Source organism: Danio aesculapii, chromosome 7 (genome assembly GCF_903798145.1).
Source record: "Danio aesculapii chromosome 7, fDanAes4.1, whole genome shotgun sequence".
Taxonomy (NCBI): Eukaryota; Metazoa; Chordata; class Actinopteri; order Cypriniformes; family Danionidae; genus Danio; species Danio aesculapii.
In genome coordinates, this window is record NC_079441.1 from 13,670,587 (window position 1) to 13,691,306 (window position 20,720).

At 36.2% G+C, this 20,720-nt stretch overlaps 1 protein-coding gene across 4 annotated transcripts in view; it reads left to right on the forward strand.

The window, feature by feature from the left end:
• mctp2b (multiple C2 domains, transmembrane 2b) overlaps positions 1-20,720 on the forward strand; it is a 77,806-nt gene that overhangs the window by 26,246 nt on the left and 30,840 nt on the right. For 2 of the 4 annotated variants that reach the window (XM_056461067.1, XM_056461069.1), the window contains 7 exons: positions 334-393; positions 2,547-2,667; positions 16,088-16,230; positions 16,337-16,413; positions 16,844-16,955; positions 17,045-17,077; positions 18,685-18,849. In XM_056461067.1, the coding sequence (XP_056317042.1) occupies positions 334-393; positions 2,547-2,667; positions 16,088-16,230; positions 16,337-16,413; positions 16,844-16,955; positions 17,045-17,077; positions 18,685-18,849 (711 nt within the window). The remainder of the gene's footprint in view (positions 1-333; positions 394-2,546; positions 2,668-16,087; positions 16,231-16,336; positions 16,414-16,843; positions 16,956-17,044; positions 17,078-18,684; positions 18,850-20,720) is intronic. The other 2 variants (XM_056461068.1, XM_056461070.1) reach the window with 1 other exon arrangement.

The window sequence follows — 20,720 nt, forward strand, 5'->3', positions numbered from 1 at the left end:
TAGCCAATTGACACAAATAATAATTTCCTAAGGGGGATAATAATATTGACCATAAATTGTTTTAAAAACTGTTTTAATTGCAGCCAAACTAAAAGAAATACGACTTTCTCCAGAAGAGAAAAAATATTATAGGAAATACTGTGAAAATGTCTTTACTCTGTTAAACATCCCTTAGTCAATTTCACTAATAGGCTGATTATTTTGCCTTAACCTGTATATTTACACCAGTGGTTAGAGATTTGTAGTTTAAATTTTGTCTCATTTTTATACATGATAAAATAAGAAAAAAATAATAATAGTTTCGGTCTTCTGCTTGTTTTATTTGTGAAACAGAAGTCAAATTGTGACAGAAATGATTCAGATTCGGGCTCCATACAAGACAACGAGAATAGTGTAAGTATTAACATATTGTGTGTGTTTGTATATATATGTGTTTGTATGTGTTTGTGTGTGTTGTTTTTATATCCCAGTGGGGACATAAACCTGAATGCGCACAGATTAATGGGGTCACCTGGGGACCAAAATTGAGATACCCATGGGTAAACATGCTTATAAACCACATTATAAATTTTACCACACAGAATTAAGTACTTTACAAATGTAGATTTTTCCTTTGAGGGTTGGATTTGGGGGTAGGGGGACAGAATATCTGGTTTGTATAGTAGAAACAGTCACCACTGCGATATAGGAACAAGTGTGCGGTTGTTTGTTTGTTTGTGTATGTATATGTATATATGTTTGTTTGTGTGCGTACTTGTTTTTATATCCCAGTGGGGACTTAAACTTGAATGCCTACAGATTAATAGGATCACCATGGGGACCAAAATTGAGATTTATAATCCTTATATCACACAGAATGAAGCATTTTAAAATGTAAAAACGTAGATTGTTTTCTTTGAGGGTTGGATTTAGGGGTAGGGGAACAGAAATCTGGTTTGTATAGTAGAAACAGAGTCCTCACTGTGATAAAGGAACAAGTGTGCGTGTGTGTGTGTGTGTTTTAGTGTGGTTGTTTTGGTCTAGTAGGGTATGCAGATGACATTGCTCTTTAAATGCCCATGAAATAGACTGTACTGTTCATTCCTGTTCTTTCCCTGAACTGACACTGAAGGTCGAAGATTTGCTTCCTGACCACACTGAAGCTGAATAAAACATAGCCCATTATACTAGTTAGTACCGGAGTTTAAATGCATATAATAACAAATAAATTGTAACATATATAACTTTTCAGATATACAGATAGGATGGTACTGTATGTGTATCATATGCACAGGTACTGTATGTGATGTGTTCAATTAAAATATCATTTTGTTTGGCTGTTTTGGTTTCCTTAGTAATAAATATGGTTTACACTATTCTGTATGTTTTAGAAAAGATGTCTACAGTACATGGTGAGAAGCATAGCCCATAGGCTGCACATTTAGGAATTAAGTTATTTAGTCTTTATAGTGCCCTATTAAATTGCATTGAGGTAATAAGAACGTTCGATTCTTACGAACGATCAACTTGTTCAAAAAAGTTAAAGTAACAACAACAAAAAAAAAATGTTATGATTATTTGGCTGTATAGACCATTTTCAAGAGTTCACACTTAGCTGATGATTAATTGTAAGCTTGTTTGGCATGCTGTCCCGGGAGAGAGCCCTGAGCTCATAAGATCCTCGAGCCTGGGGCTCCCTCCCATTTGCAAGGCGAGGGGGGAGTTTGAGCTCATGTAGATCTTGAGAACTCCCCTACTGTAGTAGCTAGTGAACAGATGGTGATTGTTCTTAGAGGATAACTATTTACTAGGAGCATGTCTATGGTGCCGATTTGGATTAGTCACTTAACTTAAGTTGCATGTTTTTGAATGGTGGGAGGAAACCGGGGAACCCGGGGGAAAACCATGTGAGCATGGGGAGAATGTGTAAACTCCGCACAGAAACGTTGGCTGGCTTGGTAAGAACTAGAACCAGTGACGTTCTTGCTGTGAGGCAACAGTGCTAACCACTGGGTCACCGTGTCACCCATCTAGGAAAGGAGGAGTAGGGGTTGAAGGGGGGATTCTTCAAATGAAGATGGCTGTTAGATGGAACTTGGGGTATTTATAGTGAGTTCGGAATCGTCTGATTGGTGAATCATAAATTGGATAATGTGGGACCAGCCACAAGCAATCATAAGCACGTGATGCTCTCGAAATTAGTTTATAAATAAACTTCACAGAGGGATGTAAACAAAAACAATGGTTCCAACGTTTTACATTTTTAATTTCTTTAGCTTCTGAGAATCTAAAAATCGTTATCCACATATTGATAATGTTATGATGGCTGTTTCCACATTAAGTTATTATTGAATTGCCTCTTGTTACAGTTATGAAATAGTTTGATGACAAGCAGGAAATGTTCATGGGCCAATGACATGACCACATTGAAATGGTCTATAATATTTTAAGGTGTGGATACAATGTAGCGTTCAGATGACAAATAGAAAAGCTTGTCTTTATGGGAGAAAATATGAAATTATTGTCTTATTTTTATTTATTTATGTATTCATATTCATGTAATCCAGATTTTAGACATCAGTGGAGAGATGCCAGGAGTGTGTGAGAATCAGCGGGAGTCTCAGAGGACATATCTGCTCACTATCTGCCTGAAGGAGGGCCGTGGACTGGTCGTCAGAGACCGCTGTGGTGAGTGTCAGATGTCTGTCTATAAACACAACACACCCCGAAGCACAACACGCACTGTAATTCATAAAAACAAGCAATGTTTGTCCTGTAGGGCATTGTTTGTTAAGGTAAGAGCAGGTAGTGAAGCTCTGCAAACTGTGGGTCATCTTGCTGATGCGTTTACTGTAGTGACGTGTGTGTTATTGGTCCATTTTTAAATGACTTCTTCCTTCCTGAGTTTACTCTGTAGAGGCAAATGTAAATAAGCTTTCATAACATTGCTCTGTTTGTTTGGGTGGTCCTACATGTCTACTTCTGAGATAACCAATGGCGTGAGTTCGGAGCAGGACTATTTCTAATAACCTGTTTTGCAGGGGATTGACTTGGAGGGAATTTTTTCAGATCGAAAATATTGTATCAGTTGCAGCATATCTGATGCAATTATATACACTTCAAATGATGTGTATTTAAATGTTCTTAATGTTATTTTTGAGGTCGCCAACGTTAGGCTTACTGTACATAAATTCAATGTCAAAAGGCAATACATGCTCATTCGAAATGCGTGATTGAGCCTACATCTTCGTGAAACCACTAAATAATTTCTGTAGCCACACCCATCCCTGATTACTGCCTCACTTGTTCGCAATTAAGAAATCACTTAAATAGGACCTGCCGGACGAAGTGAAGTAGACCAACATTCCTCAAAAGCTAGACATCATGCAGAGACAAAAACAAATGAGAGAAAATAGAGATCTACCAGTTTGGAAAAGGTTGTAAAGCCATTTCTAAAGCTTTAGGACTGCAGCCAACCACAATGAGAGCCATTACATACTAATGGCAAAGATTTGGGGATGTTCGACGGCAAAAGTGTTTGTTCCTTTTCACACTAATGATACAAACAGGGGTATATTATTGATTAAATAAAGGATTGTCTTCATGCAGTTGTTTGCACACCAAATAAATGCCGAAGACAAACTTTTGGTCAACTTTTCTGGTGTGGTCAGTTTGCTAGTTGCTCACTTTTTACAGTGTTGCACTTGTATTGCAAGTTTTCGGGTTTGAGTCCGGTGAAGCACTCTATTCCACAAAAGATATAAAAATAATGTAAAATTGAGGTAAAACTACATGGTCGCAGTGCACTTTTCTCTTATGTTTACTATGTGAAAACACTATTAGTTGCGTTTAGGTTGGTGGTTTGCTAGCCTATAACAACAAAACACACCCTAAGTAACCTATTTAACATTTGTAAAGTAGACGGCGCCCTCTAGTGGAAAAACTAGCAGTTAAGCGGATTGAAATGTTCCTGAAGCAAGGCTTTTTACTTTTTGCAAAAAATGTAATGTAAGGCATGTATTTCCAATAACGCCCGGGCTGTCAAAAACACAAATATTCTCCTATTATTTATTGGAATATCACCTTTTTAAAATATTTTTTGATTAATAGTGTTTTTACAGGGTTCGATTAGTAATTTTATCCCCCTTTAAACCCCGCCTTTCTGAGAGCCTGCACTCTTTTCTGATTAGTTAGCTGATTTGCCCTGTCTGTTCTGTGATTGGTCTGCCACTTACAGTTCATGTCATAGATCAAACTCCCAATGTCATATCTGAATGTCAGATCCTTCTCAGCACTTGTAATTACAGTGACATGAAATACAATGATGGTTTCGATTTGAGTGAGAGTCCATCGTTTGGAAGTGCGTGCAAAGTTTGCTTTTGCAGCACAGAAAACCGCATCTTCTTAACGTCTTGACAATGCTAACTAAATTCTTCCAGAGTTCAGATGAAGCAACAGTGTTTGGGGACGATGTTATTGTGCAGCCAATGAAGACCATAAACTGGCATTATGCAAATGAGTTAAAATTCATGCTTTAAAGTGAATCTAAAACTAACCGTATATAAGAAATGCACCCTACAGATCCTAATGCAAATAATGTGCATACTGAAAAAAATTATGTTAAAGAGCCCCTATTATGAGTTTTGAAAATGAGCTTCCATGCAGTGTGTAACACAGCACTAAGTGAATGAAAGCATCCAGCTGAGGTTTAAATCTGAAAGTGCACCGTGTTTAAAACTATTGATTCTTGAACAAAATAGTTGACTCAGAGTCGAATTAATCAATCGTGTTGGGTTTGGATCTTTTGCTTGAACGCGTCACGCGCCGATATAGTACATCACCAAATATGAAGTGCCAGTTCCTGTAAAACGTGAACACGCCTTTCCCTTTAGACACTAGCAAAGCACAGGGGATCACGGGACTGATCATGACATAAAGATGACGATCACTGACAAATGGAGATTAGGCTGCGGGGAATAAAGGGTTAAAGTTCATTTTCACAACAACATCACTGTATAGCCAACCATGTGCCGTGTTTGTTCCTGTCATTTTTTGGATATTTGATACAATAACCTACACAGCCAATGGCTGACGAGTCTTCTGTTGCAATTAAAGGAAAGAGCAGCAGAGACTGTTATGCATGGGACTTTGTCAGACTTTATCAGTAACTGTTAGTTCATATGGACCAGTTTATTCTTCCTCCAGATCTTAACATGTAAGTGTAATTAAAATTGTTGCTCTGCGCGGCTTGTAATCACTTACCTTTTATAGATTAGTGCTTGTACTGTATCTCTCAGGTTAGATCTGTATGGGCTATTTCACATATTGCTTCCAAAATCATGTTGAAAAGGCGACACATGCTTCTTCCTTAAGCGATTTAAATGCGATCTGCTTTTGCTATGCCACCATTCAGTGGTGTAAAGTAACTAATTACAAATACTCAAATTATATTAGAGTAGTTTTTCTCAGAAATTGTAATTTACTGAGTAGTTTTAAAAATGTGTACTTTTACTCTCCCTTGAGTACTGTTTGAAAACATTAAAAGTGTCAAAGAAGATGTCCAAAATCTTTACACTCATTGACCTGTTTAGACTGTTGGTCACTGATGTGAAGATGACAGATGTCTACTGTATGATGACCAAAATGGCCTTAAACAACCAGCAGGCACAAGACGTCAACATGGGGACGTTGCATTTCATTTGGAAATCAGGTTGATGTCAGAACTCAACGTCTAGGCCAACGTCAATATCCAACGTCCACGTCTAATGATGTTACAGCTTGACGTTGTGTGGATGTTACCACTATGACGTCTATCAGACGTTGGATTCTGGTTGCCATACCTGATGAATAAATGTCAGTATATGACATCAATATGATGCTGGTTTGAGATGTTGGCTCGTCGTTGGATTTTGGTCACTTTCTAACAACCTAAAATCGAACAAATATCAACGTCGTTACTGGACATCAAAATAACGTTGTCCTTAGACGCTGGCTAGACGTTGAATTTTGGTCACCTGACATCACAAGCTAAATCTAACCTAATATTAACATCTTATGACACTGTGTGCCTGCGGGGCAATTACTAGGTGCACTACAGAATGTTACGATTACACACACATGCACAAATTACATGTAAACGCATCAGCTTTTAACAGTGTAATACTTCCTACTCCCTACTCTTGAGTACATTTGAAAGGGCTACTTTTTACTCATACTTTGAGTAATATCTACAACAGATACTTTTACTCTACTTGCACTACATTTTTAGGTAAGTAATGGTACATTTAATTGAGTATGATTTATCAGTTCTCTTTCCACCACTGCCACCATCAGGTGTTTCAAAAAAGTTACATTTTTGCCCCTGTGTGGATTAATTCTGAATGTGTGTCAATGTTACTGTTTTTTTTTTTTTTTTTTTATATTTTTCTAAATGATACAAAAGATACTGACTGCAGTAGTTTACCACTTTGGCTGCAACACCCAGCCAATGGTGGATGAACTATTTATTAGCACCAGTGTCATTTAATATGTGACAGATGAGCCATTGGAATGGTGAAAATCTCAGGCATACGGATATTTTCTTCTGTTTAAGCTGGACCAATTTTTATGGCATTTGTGCATTTCAGACATTTCAGCTATCCAGGAAGCTTCCTCAAGTTTCTCCATCACAGACCCACTTTCACTTTAATAAATCGCTCTCGTGTGACTTCATACAGGAATATGTGCTCAAACTATTTCATTCTGCAAAAATGTATAATAGATAAAGACATCAATAGGGCATAAACATATCATTTGAAAGGCCTTGCTTTTATTTAACTCTTACAGACCTTGGGAAATCTTGTAGAGGATATTATGAAAACTTTGGCTGAAAATATTAAAGAAATATATATATATATCTTTTAATTACTTTTTAATTTGATGACTAGGGCGGCGTAGTGGCTAGCACTGTCACCTCACAGCAAGAAGGTCACTGCTTTAAGCCTCGGCTGGGTCAGTTGGCATTCCTGTGTGGAGTTTGCATCTTCTCCCACGTGTTTGCGTTGGGTTTCCTCCGGGTGCTCCGGTTTCCCCCACAAGTCCAAAGACATGCGCTAAAAGTGAATTGGGTTAGCTAAATTGTCCATAGAGTATGTGTGTGAATGGAAGTGTGTGTATGAGTGTTTCTCAGTGATGGGTTGCAGCTGGAAGGGCATCCGCTGCGTAAAACATATGCTGGATAAGTTGGCGGTTCATTCCGCTGTGTGTCCCTTTAAAGTAATCACTAAGTCCCGACTAAGCCGAAAAGAAAGAAAATGAATGAATGAATGAATGAATGAATGAATGAATGAATGAATGAATTTGATGACTAAATAAGTAATGTTGTTCACTGCTGAAGACATTATAAGAGTTCAGAGGAGTCTGTGCTCACCTCTTTGAGCATTCTGATCAGTTACTGTTCTTGAAGAAGAAATATTCATCTAGTGGGAATGCAGGATTTTGCAAGATTAAAAATAAACCAGGGCGTAAAAGCATAAAATAAATCATATAAGTTGGCAGAGTTTGTCATAAGTTTACAGAAAACTAGAAAGCAATAAATTGCCATTTGGACAGTGTTTCTTAAATGTACCTTCCACTAAATTGAGAAGCCGCTGCTGTTGCTGGGAGTAATTCAGAGATAATTTAGAGAAACGTGTCTCTGCTCATCAGTATTTTTAAAGCTTGTTTGGCGCTTATTTTACATTGTTGCATTTCTATAAAGCATGTGCGGCTAATAAAAGAACTGCATCGTATAACTTTTGGTGCATTTATTTTCTCATTCATTTACAAATATTGTGATATATCGCTGATATTGTGATATATGAATATCCTGGCAAAAAATTGTAATAATATCATATCGTGAATTAACCAGCCTGATCTCACGAGGAAACGTAACTATTTTTCGTTTTGTCAGTTTAGTGGCTAATTCGTACAAATTTGTATGAAAGTTTAGTCGTGCGAAAATGTACAAATTTAAATAGGAGCCGTGGCACCCACCTCTAAACCCAACCATGATTGGGTGATGAGCTAGTCGTACTAAATTGTACAAATAAAGTCGTGTGATTTCTTATGAATTAGCCACTAAATCAAAAAGTTACGAATTGTTGTGAGATTGTGTTGGATTTAGGGCTGGGCGACTTTTCGAGTTCTGGGAATATATTGATATGATTCCCCAATGCGATGCGGGGTTATCCAATATCTTTCATATTGATGTAGTTTGAGGTCACACGTGCCACTCCAAGGTAGCATGCGAGCTCCACTTGCACAAATGTTTGCATGCGCTAATGAATGATTCACTCCCTGAGTCATACAAAAGATTTGTTAAAAATGAACGAATCATTCAAGAATGACCCATCACTACACGTGACATGGAGGAACATGCAGTGCTGGTGTTGTATCAAAATCTGACTCCCGGACAAATCTAACTCCCCCTCGCGTGCAAGCGCGTCACACAGCGCCTGCAGCTGTCACATTGGTTTATGAGAAACCTTTTATTGATCATTTCTATCGCAAGAACGAACATAGAAGCCTTGTCAAATTGACAAACAGGACCTGAATGTGTTCAAAATATTTAAAAACGCCAAAATGGGATGAATTTATACTGCATTTTAAAAGTGAAAGCACCTCATGTTCACTGTTTACAAGTTCAGTATTTATTACACGACGGTCTCTTCTTTACATTTACGTTATAACACATTTAGCTCTGCGTTCTGGTCTGTTATTGCATATTGACTTCAGTTCCGATTATATTCTAATCATTGTATTTATTTATTCTGTTTAATTGATTTATTTATTTTAGCCCCTTAACTGGAAGACGTAATCTGATTTGTGCGTGTGCTTAGTGTACAAACAGTTGAGGGTTTAAACGATTATTAAAACTTTATAAAAAGTCAAATAAAAAAAACATGCATTCGTCTATTAAACATTTCTCTGTCTATTTTAATATCTCGCTTTAAGCTACTTTTTCAACAAATAACAATATAAGAATGATAATTCAAACACAGGGGTTTCCCTCCCTGTTATTATCATCATTATAATTATGTTTTGCTCAAAAACTGTTTAATAAAGTTTTAATAAAGGCTTTAACAAGTAACCATTTATGGGAAAATACCGGATATATATCGTATACCGTCATTCCACCTAAAAATACTGAGATATGATTTTTTGCCCATATCGCCCAGCCCTAGTTGGAGTTGACCTGTGATTTACCACCCATATACTCCTTATGTGGTCAAGTGCATTCAAACAGCCACAAAAAGGCAGCTTCTCTCCACCTACTGATCTATTTCAGAAACATTACTGGACGTTGATTTAAAGCATGCTAGCCACCAGACAGGATTAAAATTTAGACCTCTGAAATTGTACAAAACCTTTTGCAGGCATGTTATCTAACTAGTTCTGATTCAGCCATAAGCCCACAGCTTTCAGCTATTAGAGCAAAAAAACAATATAAATTGACTTTGGTATGTTATTAACTCTGTGTTTTAAATAAATGTGTTTTAAATTTAAATGACACTTTAGAATGAAAATGCTCGTGCAAACTGACATTTTACTGTGTTCCTGATTAGCGATCTATGTCGTCCTCACCACCATACAGCCTAAGTTGCATAATATGTGACCATTCATGCTCAATGGGCATGCACATTTTTTGTCGCCACTCATTCTCGTCGTCTAGCAGTTGCATATTTGTCATTTGAGTGACTTGACTTTTGTTTTGATCACATATACATAATAAATCTACTGTATATAAGACACACACACACGCACACGCGCACACACACACACGCACACACACACGCATTTTATTTTGCATGCCATTTAATCTTAATTAGTCTTTGCTCAATATGTTGCCTATCCAAGTTTTAGGAAAAACAAATATTAACTTGACATCCAGTTGATCATTTGGTATCGGAAGTGGCTAATATGAAAGGCAAAGGCCTCTAGATTATGCTTATTTTAGCAAAATAAAATATGAAAATCCCTTGATTTTTAATTATTTAATTAGGACAGTAAGGTCTGACTTTGTCCAGACAAAAGTCTTGTCACTTAACAAAAATAATGTACAGTATAGAATATAAAGTCATGCTGCAGTGGAAAAAGAATGAATATTGTGTCTGACTCCCATGAGCTTGGAGGACTGCATCCATACATCTCTGCAATGACTCAAATAACTTTTATTAGTAAAGTCATCTGGAATGACAAAGAAAGCATTCTTGCAGGACTCCCAGAGTTCATCAAGACTCTTCGGATTAATCTTCAATGCCTCCTCCTTCATCTTACCCCAGACCTGCTCAATAATATTTATGTCTGGTGACTGGGCTGGCCAATCCTGGAACATCTTGAACTTTGCTTTCAGGAACTTTGATGTGGAGGCTGAAATATGAGAAGGAGCGCTATCCTGCTGAAGAATTTGCCCTCTCCTGTGGTTTGTAATGTAATGGGCAGCACAAATGTCTTGATGCCTCAGGCTGTTGATGTTGCCATCCACTCTACAGATCTCTCACACACCCCCATACTGAATCTAACTCCAAACCATTAATTTCTTCACTAAACTTGACTGATTTTTATGAGAATCTTGGGTTTATGTGGGTTCTAATAGGCTTTCTGCAGTATTTGTGATGATTGGGATGCAGTTCAACAGATGACTCATCTGAAAAATCGACCTTCTGCCTCTTTTCCAAATGATCAACTAGAAGTCAAGTTATTATTTGTTGCTCTTACAACTGGAATCGATGACAAGACTTTTGTTAGGTAGTGTGTAGAATGAGTGCCATGAGTTGGATGCATACTGCAGGCCTAAACTATAGTGGGCAAAAGAGATGGATTTAAACAGTAGGTGTAAACAGGAATGTGTCTGTCTTTTTTACTTGTGCTCCAACAGACTGAAACGCATCTTAATTGCAGTTGACAATGCAAGTGTAGTCTATAAATAAACTGTCACTGTTTGAACCCTGTTTTCCTTTCGTTGTCTGCAAACCAGTGTGCATAACTTTCATACTTCAAGAAACATTCCTTCCAGCGCATTCAAACCTGTCTGCGGCCACACCTCAATAATGCACGGCACTCCTTCAAACTTCACAGAACATTATTGGCTTTATTTGCAGATGAAGCAATCGACTAAGACATGTTAATACAGACAAGCAGGCTGGTAACTAGGATATACTTCCTCTTGCTGAGTTTATAAGCCACTGTTTACTGTGTGTGCATTTGCATCATTGCTGCGTGGCTTATTGAACGAGCCTTTTTCCTGTTTACAAGTGTCTGCAGTTTGTTGCAGTTTCATGATTTGTAGTCAGTAAAGCATTTTAAAGGGATAGATCACTGAAAAAATTCATATTCTGTCAGCATTTATGCACATTTCACTTCTTCCAAAGATATTTTCTGTCATACACAAAAGTAGGACTGCACGATTAATCGGAAAAAGATCACGATCTCGATTCGACCCTACACGCGATCTTAATTCAGCTTTTCTACTATTCAGCCAATTATATTTTCAAGGTCAGGAGAGAAGCAAGGCATTCGCACAAATCTTCACAGCAACATTGACACCTTCAAAGGGTGTTAAAAGTGGCACATACTGTATTTATAAAAGTATAATTCACCCAAAAATGTAATTTCTGTGGTTGCGAAATCACAAGTAAGCTGACCGAGAATGTGCACGTCCAATGACGCCTACTTTAATGAACAGAACCTGCATAGGCTGTGAATAACAGGTAATGAAGTTGTAAATAACGTTCAGTTGGTTTCACAGAGCGATCGTTTGAGGGCCGTGTGGGAGGTTTGATTTGAATGTATGTGTTTTTTTTCTCACAGTGACGGCGCCATGAGCCGCACTCGGAAGTGAAACCTGTGCGCACATAATTTATATGATCATATCGCATTTTACTGTTACAATTACGACAAGCATTTGATATGTTTTTTTCTTTCATAGCTAACACAAAATGTTGTGCATGAAAATAAATGTTTACTGTGTCAGTATAACAACCCTTGCCTATGTATAATGTTGAATATAATGCAAGAAGGAGTCTGATAATGACAAAATTCTAATTTTACCAGTGAAAACAAATGGTCTAATAATGTTGTCAATGACAGATGACAAGCACATGTCTTAAACATAATAAATCAATTTTATAATTATGAATAGTTATATTTTGATGTCATCATTTTACTGTGATTTAACAAACAGGACATATTGAAAGTCTGTTCAAGTCCACCTTAATGACTGTACAAAATTTAGCATTTTAAGCAACAGTAGAGGTACACATAGGCATAATTATTGTTGTTTTACAACAAAAATTCTAATTTGTTCAGTTTTTCTACAAAACATTTGTTGTTGTTGTTGTAATCCATTCATTTTCCTTCGGCTTAGTACCTTTATTCATCAGGGGTCACCACAGCAGAATAAACCGCCAACTTATCCAGCATATGTTTTACGCAGTAGCTACAAGCCAGTACTGGGAAACACCCATACCCACTCAGTCTCTCTCTCACACACACACACACACACACACACACACACACACACACACACACTCATACACTCCGTCCAATTTAGTTTATTCAATTCTCCCATAGCGCATGTATTTGGACTGTGCTACTGAAAAACTGATGGTCTGATCACTATTATACCAGTAGTGCAGAGGTGTCCAATCCTGTTCCTGGAGATCTACCTTTCTACAGAGTTCAGCTACAACCTTGATTCAACGCACCCATCTGTAATTAGCAAGTGCACCTTCAGATCCTACTAAGTTGATTTAGTTGTATTTGATCAGGGTTGGAGCTGAACTCTGCAGGAAGGTAGATCTCCAGGAACAGGGTTGTGCACCCCTGCAGTGGTGGGAATGTAGGGGCAGAGATCTCTCAAAGTAAAGTGTTAAATGCTGCCATCTACTTGTGATAGAGAGTTACCAAAACAAGAGCCAAATGAGCAGGTCACTGTATCCCCTTTAAAGCCTGTCTTTTTAGCCATCATTGTTAGAGCGTCAGACCTTAGCAGAGGCCTAAATCCATCTTGAAACCTTTCAGTATCTTTCTAAGTTTCTTCCGGATGTGAGCTGCATGGCTTGTGTCATGATGTGGACCTTGAATATTAACCACATCCTTGTCAGTGAAAAGCCACAACCACGACTAAACCGAGTTTACTACACATGTCATCTAATTGAAAGGAAAGTAATGATGCAGATGTGCTTGCAGGTACACATTCATTAAAAGCTTATTAAATACATGTTCTAATTCACCCTAAAGCCTTTTGATCAACATTACAACGAGAATTAAAATTCTGCCGTCAATTACTTATAACCTTCACTTGATTAAAACCTACTTGAGATTCTTTCTTTTGTTTGAAACAAAAGAAGATATCCAGACGAAATCTGCAGACTTTTTATGCTATTTCTGCGTAGAATTATGTAAAAAAATATTTGCAGATTCATGTATAGGAGGTGTAAACCTAACAAAAAGATTAGCGGCTCTATTTTAACAATCTAGGCGCAAAGTCCAAAGCACATGGTGCAAAAGCATTAAGGGCATGTCCACTTTTACTATTTTAAGGATGGAAACATGGTCTGCGCATGGTCTAACAGGGTTGTGCTTATTCTCTCAATGAGTTATGGGTGTGTTTTGAGCATAATGGGAATTAAACCAATCAGAGTCTCATCTCCTATATCCTTTAAGAGTCAGTTGCGTCGTGTCGTGGTACATTTGCTATTTACATCGTAGAGTTTGTCAGACGAAAAACTGAATGCTTCTCTAGCAAGAAAACTGTTAAACAGACCATCTGCAGTATGAGGATAAAGAACGAGCCTCCTCCGTTCGGCCTATTTACTTTCTCTTTACTTTTACTCTTTACTTTACTCCTTTACTTTTGTGTAAAAGGAAACGGTGTTGTACTCACTCCACTGAAGACACCCATTAGCCTACATATTTAATTTAGTTTAAGCGCAAAGATTTGTTTCATAACCATTTCTAAATACAGTTTTAATTTCCAGCAAATTAATAAATCAACAATAATAACTAAGTGTGGTCAAAAATCTGAGTTATATCCAAACACACGTCGTATTCTTATGCCCCATATAGTGATATAGATGTCTCCAAAACCTGACAGGTGGACAAATCTAAACTTGGAAGAATTCAGATGCAAAAACGTCTAATTGCCGTCTGAAATCAGCCTTTTTCTCAGCCTCCATTGTTTATGTTGTGCTATTTCACTTTTAAGATCATGAAAAGGACTTATCCTTTGCCGTAAAAGTGAAATTACTGAACCTGCGTACAGGAGCCTGATAAAAAATTTCCTTTTAGAAGAAAATTTCAGACAGCATTTAGAGGTTTTTGCATCTAAACTCTTCACTATTTTTTATTCAAACAAATATAAATATGCATATAATAAATAATATTGCTAATAATAATAACATAATTCAAATTGTCATGAAAAAAGCCCCCCCGAGGTAAAGAAGGCATGGAGGTAGTGGTTTTTATATTTATGTAAAAAAAGAATCATTTTTGTAACGCTTTAATCCTTTAATTTGTTTTCATATGTAAAGATATTTGTGTATTGCTGTACGCCATGTGTGTATTAAGCAGTGTGTAAGCATTTGGACCTGCACAGGTGCATAACTAAAACCACTCTGGACTTTAGACAAGCTTTTAATTGGTCAATAGCGCGAGTTCCTCAAAATAACACGCCAACAATGCACCTTAACACACCTCCTTTTCAGACCAGCACACCCATGAGTCCACGAAGTAGTGCAAATGAATTTTCTATTTAAAAAAGTGATGGAAAATGGGAAAATTAGAGTTCCGCTGGTCTGAAAATGGCAACAAATCATGCCATACAGGTCTTGTGCCTTATTGCGCCGGGTGTATGATAGGACCCTAAAAGTGACGCTTTTTAAATGTAAAGTTTACAATGCAAATCCAATAAGAACCTTGACGATAAGAAAGCCACAGTAGGTCTCTCATATAATAATACATCCACTAAAAACATAACTTTGCACTACTTTACAAAAAATACTTTACACTGTATCTTACACATCATTTTCAAATCATAAATCTTTCCATATCATTGAATAATACAACTAAAATAAATATAAAACATACTAAAATCTAAATATTCTGCAGTTGTTTTTGTGTAATTTTGCATGTGCAGAATCTGTCTGGGCCTAGTGATGGTCTATATTCACAAGTGTTTTTCAGCCACTGACAAACCTTCAGTGAAAGGTTAATGTGACTTTTCAATTTTTACAGCATTGATAATGTAATTTAATTCAAATATAGTCCATTAAATAGACCTAGAAAGCATCCATTTCAGTTGTTTAAGCATAAAACGAGATGAAAGTTCGCAAAAACACCATCAGAAGCAGTAGAAAATGCATTGAAAATACTGTGGTAAAATAAATGTTCATATTTTAAAGACATCCAAATAATAGAATTTGATGTAGGGCTTGTTGTCTGATGTGAGTAACTTGTTCCTGGTGGGCCGGTGTCCTGCAGATTTTAGCTTCAACCCTAATCAAACACACCTAAACAAGCTGATTAAATTTTTATACTTGAAACTCCCAAGCAGGTGTGTTGAGGCAAGTTGGAGCTAAACCCTGGAGGGACACTGGCCCTCCAGGACCGAAATTGGTGACCCCTGATATAGTATCTCAAACAGGCAGTGAAAACCATTGATTTTAAACAAACAAACTCTACAATGTGGTGAGTTTATAATGGCATGACGGTTCATAAACCCCATTGTTTTTTCCTACTGTGACATGGGCACGTCATGATTTTGTGTACGATGCGATCCTGGATTATCATCCATGTTGATCCTGGAACATCATTTTTGTTGGAAAATGTAATCCATACCTGTTCCCTACCCCTAAACACAACCATAACAGTAAATTATTGTAAGAATTAGAGGGAAATAATAGTTGCATAACAATCATGTATATAAGCCTAAACGTAACATAAACTCTAAACGGATCGCTTAATTCTGATTGGCTGATTGGAATGTTGTTCCAGGATCAGCATAGATGTTTATCTAGGAACATGTCCTACTTGGTGAAATCAGGTTGGCGATGAGGGGATCATTTAAAAAAATCTGCCATCTCCACAGGCACGAGTGATCCATATGTGAAGTTCAAGCTGGATGGGAAGATGCTGTACAAAAGTAAAGTGGTGTTCAAGAACCTGAACCCAGTCTGGAACGAGTCCTTCACCTTCCCGATCCGCAGCCTGGAGCAGATAGTCTTCATCAAGGTACACTGTTTACCATACTGTGCCATACATGCGTTATCTCTGATTTTCTACTTATGTAGAATATGGGGAAGTAAGTGTAGTTTCAATCCATTGGTTATTCATTCAGGTTTTTGACCGAGATCTGACTTCAGATGACTTCATGGGCTCCTGCAGTGTTGGACTGGATAAACTGGAACTTGACAAGTAAGTCCATGATCTGTTGTTTAATCCATTTAGTCCCTCATTTATCAGGGGTCACAGAAATACCACTTGACCCAGCAGGAACCAGCGACCTTCTTGCTGTGAGGCGACAGTGCTAACCACTGAGCCACCGTGCTGCCAGTCCTTTAATTCGATAAACTAATAGCCCTAGGTCAGGCATGTCCAAGCTCGGTCCTGGAGGGCCGGTGTCCTGCAAAGTTTAGTTCCAACCCCAATCAGACACACCTGGGCTAGCTAATCAAGCACTTACTAGGCTTTCTAGAAACATCCGTGCAGGTGTGTTGAGGCAAGTTGGAGCTAAAATCTGCAGGACACCGGCCCTCCAGGACCGAGTTTGGACACCCCTGCCCTAGGTTAATCTCAGAAGTGTGGTTTCTCCTGCAAATTTTATTTATTATATTTTGTCATTCAGGACCACTGAGATGGTGCTTCAATTAGACGATCCCAACAGTCTGGAGGAAGATATGGGTGTCATAGTCATCGATATCTGTGTATCTATGAGGGACGGCAAAAACAAGAAACACGTAAGTCCATTTTTTAACAGCCGGTTAGGCAAGCTGACGACTAAATGTTTGCTGTTCACGTGTTAAAATGATTTGTTTTTGTTGTGAAGAAATGGGCCCAGAGGAACAAAATGAACTTCATGGTGAGAAAGATTGGTTTTAAATTACCGCTGATCTCTTTTACTAATCATTTCTGCATTCTTTAGTGTCGTTGTGTTTAATCCAAATACTTCCTGTAATACTATATCCAAATCATTTTCGAAACAGTAATCCTGCTGTTTCATCTGGGGGCAGTCTGTATGTTTAATGTGCTTGCTAATAAGAGAATCAAGATTATATTAATTGGTAACACTTTACGAGAATAATTCATTTATTAAGTAACATTTTGACAATAATCAATTAATTATTTTACATCATAAACATTAATCTTTCTTGAAGTACTGGTATATACATTTCTTAAAGATTTTTTCAAAATGACATACTGAAGAAAAATCTAAATAAAGTTAGTTTTTTAGTTTTATAAAAAAAAAAAAAAAAAAAATATATATATATATATATATATATACTTATGATTGTTTATGTTAGCTAATGGAATATAAATGTTGATATTTATTGTAAAGTGTTACCAAACTAAATTCATAATCAGCATAACAGTGGTTCTCAATTTCTTTGGCACTTTACATGGTGATGTGGAAATTATTATTTTTTTAAATTTATTTATTTTTAATGTTATTTAAGTTTATTTTAATTTAATTTGTGTATTTATTTTTTTATATAATAAATTTTATTGTGTTTTATTTTATTTAAATTAAATTTATATTAATTTAATATATTTATTTATGTATTTTATTTAATTTTAATTAAACTTTAATTTAATCTATGTGTTTGTTTATTTATAATTATTTTAATTTAATTTCTGAATTGTTTTATTTTTTTATTTTATATTATTTAAATTTAATTTAAATAAAATGTATGTATTTTATTTTAATAGATTTTTATTTTTATTTCTGTTAATTTATGTATTTATTTTATTTTTATTTAAGTTATTTTATTTTATTTATGTATTTTTATTTAATTCATTTATTTATAAATTTAATTTTATTTAGTTTTAGTTTATTTATTAGTTTATTATTTAAGTTTCATTGAATTTATTTTAATTTAACTTATACAATTTTATATATATATATATATATATATATATATATATATATATATATATATATATATATATATATATATATATATATATAAATACATATTGCATTTTATTTTATTTTATTTCAATTCATTTTATTTTATTTTATCTTTAGGTTGTTTCCTGTGCAAATTACTACACAAAACACACTGTGGTCAACACAAAACATGTTTTTTGTCATTGCAAGTAACTTGTAATTATTATAGTCATGGTTTTTGGAAAATGAGGTTGTGCCAAATATCCAGTCCATCTTGGTGGCAGCCTAATTTGAATGTCTTTTTAAGTTTAAAAAATACTAAAGAGTTTAATTGGATGCATAAAGTTTGATGGTCATTCGAGTGTTTGCTGCATTTCTAAAGCTGCCTTTTTTCTTTTTCTTTTACAGTTTTTTTTTTTTGTATTTTTTAAATAGCAGCACAGATTTATGGCCTATTTTCATTAGCATTTACATGTCAGAACAAACTTGAGAACCACTGCCAAATCAAATCTAGAAATCCTAACATAACTGTTGACATTTCTCAATTGTCACATGCCAGTTTTTGTATTAATCCTCAGGGAAATTCAAACGAGTATAAACGTATGAGCGAGTCTGTAAATAAGAGTCAGCTGTGGACCGGCCTCTACACCATCACTCTCGTGGAGGGACGGGATTTACCAAAGGACGGACAGGGGGACTTGTTTGTGCGCTTCAAACTGGGAGATCAGAAATTCAAAAGCAAGGTACTGATGGAGGAACTTCACTGTGACTTGTATGATGTAATTACTTACCAGGGCTGCAAGATATAAACAGTTGAAGTCAAAATGATTAGCCCTCTTGTGAATTATTTTTTTCTTTTTTAAATATTTCCCAAATGATGTTTAACAGAGCAAAGAATTTTTCACAGTGTGTCTGATAATATTTTTTTCTTCTGGAGAAAGTCTTGTTTGTTTTATTTCAGCTAGAATGAAAGCAGTTTTCAATAAAAAAAAACATTTTAAGGTCAATACTATTAGCCCCCTTAAGCAATATATATATATTTTTTGGATTGTCTACAGAACAAAACATTGTTATTCAATGATTTGCCTAATTAACATAAATTGCCTAATTAAGCTTTTAAATTGCATTTTAAGCTAGTATCTTGAAAAATATCTAGTGAAATATTATTTACTGTCATCATGGAAAAGATCAAATAAATCAGTTATTAGAAATGAGTTATTAAAACTATCATGTTTAGAAATGTGTTGAAAAAAAAATCTTCTCCCCATTAAACAGAAATTGAGGAAAAAAATAATCAGGCGGGCTAATAATTGAGGGGGGCTAATAATTCTGACTTCAACTGTAGTTTCAGCATCAATATCGCAGTGTGTGCATCCACAATAGTTACATTGCAGGATCTGCAATGTCCAGGCAGGATTGTGGTTCACCAGGAGCCACAGTTGAAAACCCAAATGATTTACAGCATGTAATCAGTGCGAAGTTTAACCATAAAGTTACCAAAACGTTTATTGTGTTTATTAGTTTTTAAAGCCTGTGATTGTGTGAGCATTAAAAGTATTCAGGTACAAGAATATATAATGTTTGTAACTTTACAAAAGCTGAATTGTATTTAATTATTTACAGAGTGCGAATTACAAGAAAGTTTGGGGGGATTGACACCCCCCCCCAATTCTTTTATTTCTGTAGCGCTTTTACAAAGCAGCTTAATATAGAAGATTATAGTAAATTGAAACTGTGTCAGTCCAGTTTTCTGAGTTAAAGTTCAGTTTACTTCAGATCAGTGTGGTTTAATTTCACTTCTGAAAGTCCAAACACTGAAGAGCAAATCCATCGATGAGCAGTCTCAAACCAAGCAAGCCAGAGGCGTCAATCGCGAGGAACAAACTTCACCGACTGAATAAAGTGAAGTAAAATAAAACCTTGAGAGAAACCAGGCTCAGTTGGGCCTAACCATTTCTCTAGCCAAACTTCCTGTGCAGAGCTGCAGTCTAGGCGCCGGAGGCTGGAGAATGCTGGACGTCCATCGTGGAGAAGCTCCAGGTGTGAGTAGGTCACCGGCAGGTGTGTAGGCTGGCCCCCAGGATCAATGCAGAGACTCATCTGTCACTGGTGTCTTTCAGGAATCAGTCTCACGCTCCCCTCTCCTCCATGACCGCCACAGCATTTGCTCAGGATACAGCCTGGTCCAGGATTATGGGGACCTCGGGAAAAACAGACTAACATAAGCGTAGATGAAATTCAAATTATAATGTCTTTATAATGTCCAATTAATGCAGACTAACAATTCTTTAGAGGATTTGGTTTTCAAAAGCAGCTTGATTATTTAACACTTGATCCCACTCAAAGCAAAAGTTGTATTAAAATTATCTTACAAACTTTTAGGTTTACAAAACACAACATGAATACGTTTATTAATAAATTAGATTAAATTTAAATAAATGCTGAAGCATGTATAAAAGGGCTAGGCGATACTGCAAAATTTGGTATTGATCCGATTCCCAGTAAATACAGGGCCAGTATCGCCGATATTGATACCGATACTGATACTTTAAAAAGCATGCACTTGAACCTAAATTCTGTAGGGGAGAACAGTGTGTGATGATTTATGAGTTCA